Consider the following 6,846-nt stretch of genomic DNA (forward strand, 5'->3'; position numbering starts at 1 on the left):
CGGATCTTCACGATTTCCTTTTATTTCCCAACTTCGCGGATCCAATGCTCGACGACAAATCACGTTTGTTTCCTGGGCTTAAGCTTGGCTCCTTTCAGCCGTTATGTTGGGATGGAACTGGAGATTTCAATTGTAGTTCAGGTTAGCGAGCACATACTAAATCGTTTATGCAACTCGCTAGGATTGCCCCAGGGACAGGACACTGGTCAGAGTCGACTAAGATCTGAAATGATCACGCCGGCTATGTTGCAGGCAGTTCAGGTGCAGGAGAGACTCGATGCTCAGGATGAAAAGGGGGACACGTTCACACAGCTGCCGCTGGTAATAAATAGTGTGAAGAAAATGATCAAAGTGCGGCCATTTCTATAGATTCGTCAGGAGCAATATAGATTGTTTATCCTCGCTCAACCTCCTTTTGATCGTCGCAACATCCACGTAATGGAAGCCCTTAGAGTTCTTCATAAATCGCACAATCCAGACTTATGCATACTAATTCAATCATCAAAGCTCTATATCAATGGGGATTTTGAGAAATTCTCTCATCTTCCGGAACGCAGGAACTCCTTGCTTAGTTCCCTGCTTGCGCGGCCCTGGTTCTGCGGAACTCGATGTCCGTTCTCCTGCCCTGCAACTGCATGCCGGGTAAGCGAATCAAGGTGCATCTGCTGCCAAGTGCACACTATGTGCGAACGACGGAGCTGCATTTCAATAAGACCAAGCCCTCACGACTTGGCTAGAGAGTTGGGCTGTGCTCTGCATCATAATAGCAGCCTGATCATTTGGAATGGGCTTACGTGCGCTCTCAACAGTCACCTGGCCCTTGGGAGGATGTGGAAAACCGCCGAATGTTTACAATCCTGGATAATAGCATCAGCTTCGTTGTAATGCGCCGAGACTCATTGGTTACTAAACGGGGCGGCTTTTGAAAAATGCCGAATGTTGAGAGCATAGGCGGATGCATGTCAGCTTCGTATCGATATTTGTGTTTTCTGATGGTAGAGAATGGTGTCTCCGTTGTAGTCTCGAATGGAAATATCTATTCCAGCTCAGAAAGCGCCGGGCAGGCAAACTACAGTCAAAAGAAAGCCCAGAAGCAGTGGCAGAAATGAACCGATTCCCCCGAGATATGATAATGTATATAGAATGCAAGCCTACATGACAAGGCAGGCATCTCCATGTGTTACCAAAACATCCGGCTGATTACGTCCACGCGCATTTATATCTTCCTGTTGAGGTAGATTGCTTTCGAGAAATCAAAGGAAAGCCAGCAAGAATGGCTCCCGCCATAACAAGCGCCACAGTAACCCCATCCACAACGGCCCCTTCCACATGGAAGGCTCCGCTTCGACGAACGGGTGCCATTGACCAATACGAAAGAGAGGATGTCACACCCATCATCGGGACAGAGTTCCCAACAGCCAAGCTCGCAGATTGGATTAAGGCACCAAATGCGGATGATCTTCTCCGTGATCTCGCAATCCTCGGTTCGTAAAATTCCAAGAAGCGCCTAAGAAGACGGTTATTACCATATGCAGTGGCTGACGGTTTCTTGTGATAGTTTCTGAGCGAGGAGTCGTTTTCTTCCGCCAGCAAGATGGGCTCACTAATACTGAACAGAAGGAATTGATGCAACGCCTCGGTGAATTGACTGGAAAGCCACCGACAAGCCGACTTTCCATACATCCAATCTTCGAACAAGGAGCCAACGACCCAGAAATCAACACTATCAGTGCGGCTCAAGACAACAAGCTACGTTCTATTGATTATTCAGTCTCGATCCCAAAGAAACAAAGTTCTGCTCATTGGCATTCTGATGTAGCATTCGAGCCTATTCCTGCAGAATACACCACACTAAGGTTAACCCAGGTCCCAAAGACAGGTGGAGGTAATATCTGGTCCCCCTTTCTCTAACTTAGGTACCCGCAAGAAGCGATGAAGTTAACCTCTCGCGCAGACACCTTGTGGGCCTCAGGATATGAACTCTATGATCGCATTAGCAAACCATACCAACGCTTCCTCGAAACTCTAACTGCTACCTGCGCACAGCCTGGGTATAATAAGGTCGCCGCTAGCGGTAAATTCAAGCTCTTTGACGGACAGCGTGGAGCTCCAGAAAACATTGGATCAAACTTCTCTTCGGTTCACCCTGTCGTGCGTACAAACCCAGTGACGGGATGGAAGAGTATTTATTCCGCGGGATTCCATGTGCAGAAGATAAATGATGTCACCGAGGCCGAAAGCAAGGCTCTACTGGACTGGTTCTTGAGGTTGATCAACGAGAACAATGATCTCCAGGTTCGATTTAAGTGGAAGAACGCCAACGACATGGGTAAGTTTTGGTATATCCGCTGATAATCTTTAATACTGATTTGTTTGGAATATACAGCAATCTGGGATAACCGTTGCGTGTTCCACACTGCAACATTCGATCTTGAGGGTAAGGAGGACAGGTATGGTGTTCGTGCAGTTGGTGTCGGAGAAAAGCCATTCTTTGATGAAAGAAGCATGTCCAGAAGAGAAGCACTAAAAGAGCCTGTACAAGTTCTCTGAAACAGGGCTTTTGATGCCGTTGAGCAAGTCAATATTATAAGATCCTGCGCTTCCGTTTTCTTCCCCTCATATTTTTTTACCCGCGAGCAAACGTGTGTTTTGGATTCGTTTCAACACGAATAGTATATGACAAGTATTCAACATTAATGAAAGACTTTTGGTGATGTTTTGGGAGTCCATCAATACTGCATAGCAGAACATGGACTGCTGCCTTGCTTGATGTGATGCGAAATGACTCAGTGTTTTAAAGTTGCGGCTCAAGTGGGTCCAACCCAATCCGCGAGAACTCAAAATCCCACAGCCCACCCAATAACTTGTTAAGGCCCATCATAAGCCAACAATTCAGACCATGTAAAAGTTGCCCGGAAGGCTGAAGATCTCAGTCAATATCAGCGAATCAACACCAATAATTTACCATGTGCGCCTGAAACTGATCTAATCCTGATGTTAGCCGGGGGCGTATCATAAAATATGTGGATCCCTGAATTTTTACTTGTGGTGGAATCCGCTCCATGTAAGTATATATCTGTAGATTCGACTTTTTATAGTGAGGCTAAAGAGTATCTATGCTGTGGTTCACAATTGCCTATCCTTATATAATCAAGGCATTCAGTGAGGGGTGAATCTCACAAAACATCCGTGCTGCGGCGTAGTCGTATTGATCTAGACTGACAAGGCATCGAGTGAGGCGGAAGTTTCATGGGGCAGGGATGCCAGTTCATGGTAACGCGCATTGCTGCCTAGATTAACAACAGGAAAAAATAAGTTTTTGGCTACCCAAAAGACACATGTGACGCTAGATAGTATCTTTATATAAAGGGCAAAGTTCCCTTACAGCCCTCAGGAGGACACAACAAACGGCTGTTCATCTCTACAATATTCTTGGAATTGGCTTCCCCCAGACCGAATTTTTGATTTCGAGCTACAAGATTACAGTATGAACGCCCATCCACACATGCGGGAACAGGCCACAGGAAACTAAACATATTGCAGAAAATGTGTAGGAGAAACGTCAGCAAGCGAAACTTCCTCTGTGGCCACGTCCTTGAAACTCTTGGATCTCTGGTCCCTGAAAAGGGCTGTGGAGGTTGCGGTATCGAGAAAGTCGAGAAAGGCGAAAATAATGATATTGGTAGTTCGCATGTCCATTCGCCATGTGACGATTGCCTCGCGAAAGACTTGTGGGCCCAAGGAAAGAATGGTAAATGGTATGAAAAAGAGCCGGGCGGGCCATTTCAATTGTCGCCAGGATATAAGTTCCCTTGTAAGTTGGACTCAATGAAGTGTTTCCAGGACCACATCTGACTTTCACTAGGATATAAATTTGGTTGAATTTGGTTGAATTTCATGATCGGCACGAATGCGACGACAAAAACCTTTCTTCTAATGAACGTCACCATCCCAAACAACTTGCAATAAATATTTATGACATGGCCAAGTCAAGATAGCCTTATTATAGCAATGAATCTCCACTTAGTTTTTATATATGTGCCAAATCAATAACTTTTGGGTATAATTGTTATACATATGACAGGAGAAGGGATTAGTCAAAGAGGCAGTAGGAGAAAATATCATTTTCAGCAGGGGCTTATTATAGTCAAAAAAGAGGGGCTTATGTATGTGTCTAAAACCAAAGCTATCTACAGAAAAGTGTGCCTAGAAGATTAAATGAACATTTCCAAAGGTAGAGAAATCTCCCAATAACGGCATGTAGGTATCTTTGCCAGTATGGTTGATATGACAAAGCCTGCTCGGGTCCAAGTAAGCCACCTTGAAGCAAGGCTATACAAGCATTTTTCTCTTTTAGGTGGTCAATAGCCTTGTTTCTTGGAGGCGAAGCAATATCCTTAGTCTTGCGTTTGATATCATAAGCGACCAGTGCCATATTTGGATATACATTATGCCAACAAGCAGAGATGAACTCGTCAAAAACCTCATGTCTGTTGAGCTCTGGAAAATCGAAAGCTCTAAAGCGCCGTCTCAGTTCTATCGGGTCTTCTTCAAGGTGGATATCCTCATATGGTTCGTGGCCATATACCATTGTGAAAAGGAAGGTGCCAATAGCAAATTGTTCAGTGCGAGCGGACGTAAGGCCATAAGTATTCCTTAGAGGGCCAGATGTAAGCTTAATAGCCCATGGCTCCATCAGGCTCTCAAGAAACTGCCCGATAGTAGTAGCCTGGTCAAAGTCGGACAATTTCAGGTTGAGGTTTTCATCAAGAAGGCAGTTGCGTGGGTGTAGGTCGTTATGAGTGTATCCCAACTTTTCCATGAAAGCAAGCGCGGAAGTGAGTTGTTGTATCCATCGGGCAATAAGCGCAGGGTCCTCATATTCCTTTACACTCAATAGTTTTCCCGGACGACCGTTTGGACGTATTTCCCGTTCTTGATATTTGAAGTAGCGGTGTGCTAGAGTATTATTACAGCAATATGAGAGGAAAATGAAGTCTGATGACGCAATGAAGCATTCGACAATATCTGGGCATCTCTCTTTTTCTCCGAGCACGCGGTTGTAAAATTTAGCTTCTTGTGAAAAGGGGCTGTTTCCCTCAGCGATGGTGCTAGAATTAGGAACTTTGACAACAATGGTTTCGTTGGCTTTGTGGACATTAGCTTTAGCGCCACTGCCAACGCAGTCTTTCCTCCTAATAGGTATCATTAAAGGTTCAAAGCAATGAAGATGTTGAAGTATGTTGAAACTGTAGCGAGCTTGATGGGTAGTTGGTGCGTAGACTCAACTTCTTCCGATTTAAAGATTAGGTTCGCTTATATAAACAACTACAGACGGGACGGGAACTTTATCCGGAATTGTGGAATATTATATATCCGTAACAGGTACTGCCCGTTATGTAATCATCCATATATCAAACCTTAACCTCTTTTCTCTTTTCTTTACTCTTAATCTCATCCCATCCGCGAATCAGGATAAGTTCTAACTTGATACCCCTGGAACCAATCAAAAAGCAGGAATTTAAGCGGTAAAAATATCATGAGACTGGGTGTTGCCTCTGGCTAGACAAAGAGTATACCTTGAGATGACACCACGAGCGAGCGCACGACCTCGCCACGCCCTGCAAGAACGCACGACAAGACGCGCAAACGAGCGAGCAAGAAAGAGGCAAAACAAGTCAGGAAAAAGAGGGCGAATGGGTGGCCGAGAATACACGGCTACGGAGTGAGCGGGCAGGGCCAGGAGCCGCCCACGTGTGGCCTGCGCTTCACGCCTGTGGTCCCGTCCCCCCGCTTGGCCGCTTCCCGCCAAGTTCCTCCCGCCCCCTTCCGCTCGCTTGGCGCGTCTCTTGGCTCCGCGCGCTTGGCGGGCCAAGGAGCTTGCGCTAGCACGTGTTACTTCTATAGATAGGCGGAATACCTTCCTTTTCGGTCATGTCCTCGTCTCTTGGGCCTTTCTGGCGCCTTTTTGCTCTGCTGGTGCTTACGGCCTCCGCTTGCGGCCCAGGCTGGCGGTTAGCGAGGCAAACTCAAGGCTGGTCTATGCGGGTTTTGTTCCCCCCCGTCGTATCTATATATATAGAATTCTCACATATATTAAGCCGATTCCTATATACGGGGGCCGATATATCTTCTCCCCTGTCAACATCTCGAAAGGAAATCCTCGTGTGCCGTCGACCTTCCTCCCCAGCAGATCGAGACAGAGAGAGCTGCCGCAGCCATGGTTCTTCACCAGTTTGACTACATCTTTGCCATCGGCATCATCTTTGCTTTCCTCGATGCCTGGAACATCGGTGCCAACGATGTCGCCAACTCGTTCGCGACCTCCGTCTCATCGCGGTCGCTGACCATGATGCAGGCTATGATGATTGCAACAGTCATGGAATTTGGTGGTGCCGTTCTCGTAGGGTGAGTGCAGCGTGGCCCATTGATCTACTTCCTTCTGCAGAATCTGGATCGCTAACTGGTGAGAAGATCCCGAGTGTCGGATACCATCCGTAACGGGATCATCTCGACCTCCAAGTTCACCAAGGAGCCAGCTGCCCTTATGCTGGGAATGATGTGCGCCCTAGTCGGATCCTCTTTGTGGTTGACCTTTGCTACTAAGATGGGTATGCCCGTTTCAACAACGTAAGCGAGCTTTCATGACCACCTTTTTGTTGTAGTATTTACTAACCTCGACGCAGCCACTCCATTGTCGGTGCTATCATTGGCGTTGGTATTGCTACTCTCGGAAAAGATGGTGTGCAATGGCCTACAATGATGGCAAGGGTGTTGCGGGTATTGTCAGTGCCTGGTTCATTGCCCCAGCTATTGCCGGAGGTTTTGCTATCATCGTCTTCCTGA

At 46.7% G+C, this 6,846-nt stretch overlaps 5 protein-coding genes across 5 annotated transcripts in view; 4 read left to right on the top strand and 1 right to left on the bottom strand.

Annotated features, from left to right (window-relative positions):
- Nucleotides 1-369, top strand: part of TERG_08601 (uncharacterized protein) — a gene marked incomplete at its 3' end in the record, with an annotated part of 2,398 nt that extends 2,029 nt beyond the window's left edge. The window contains exon 2 of the mRNA XM_003230848.2: nucleotides 99-369. Coding sequence (XP_003230896.1) covers nucleotides 99-369 — 271 coding nt within the window. The remainder of the gene's footprint in view (nucleotides 1-98) is intronic.
- Nucleotides 370-438: 69 nt separating this feature from the next.
- Nucleotides 439-885, top strand: TERG_12718 (uncharacterized protein; the record flags this gene model as incomplete). The annotated part of the gene is made up of 1 exon (XM_047751635.1): nucleotides 439-885. The coding sequence occupies one exon, from the start codon at nucleotides 439-441 to the stop codon at nucleotides 883-885; it is 447 nt and encodes a 148-aa protein (XP_047607588.1).
- Nucleotides 886-1,273: 388 nt separating this feature from the next.
- TERG_08602 (uncharacterized protein) lies at nucleotides 1,274-2,550 on the top strand (the record flags this gene model as incomplete). The annotated part of the gene is made up of 4 exons (XM_047748982.1): nucleotides 1,274-1,484; nucleotides 1,559-1,885; nucleotides 1,931-2,329; nucleotides 2,387-2,550. 4 exons carry the CDS (start codon nucleotides 1,274-1,276, stop codon nucleotides 2,548-2,550), a joined length of 1,101 nt encoding a protein of 366 aa, XP_047604975.1.
- Nucleotides 2,551-4,186: 1,636 nt separating this feature from the next.
- Nucleotides 4,187-5,209, bottom strand: TERG_08604 (serine/threonine protein kinase; the record flags this gene model as incomplete). The annotated part of the gene is made up of 1 exon (XM_003230851.1): nucleotides 4,187-5,209. The coding sequence occupies one exon, from the start codon at nucleotides 5,207-5,209 to the stop codon at nucleotides 4,187-4,189; it is 1,023 nt and encodes a 340-aa protein (XP_003230899.1).
- Nucleotides 5,210-6,220: 1,011 nt separating this feature from the next.
- Nucleotides 6,221-6,846, top strand: part of TERG_08993 (uncharacterized protein) — a gene marked incomplete at both ends in the record, with an annotated part of 2,080 nt that continues 1,454 nt past the window's right edge. Inside the window, 3 exons of the mRNA XM_003230852.1 lie at nucleotides 6,221-6,408; nucleotides 6,475-6,630; nucleotides 6,687-6,836. Coding sequence (XP_003230900.1) covers nucleotides 6,221-6,408; nucleotides 6,475-6,630; nucleotides 6,687-6,836 — 494 coding nt within the window. The remainder of the gene's footprint in view (nucleotides 6,409-6,474; nucleotides 6,631-6,686; nucleotides 6,837-6,846) is intronic.

The sequence above is a fragment of the Trichophyton rubrum genome, assembly GCF_000151425.1.
Source record: "Trichophyton rubrum CBS 118892 genomic scaffold supercont2.17, whole genome shotgun sequence".
Lineage (NCBI taxonomy): Eukaryota > Fungi > Ascomycota > Eurotiomycetes > Onygenales > Arthrodermataceae > Trichophyton > Trichophyton rubrum.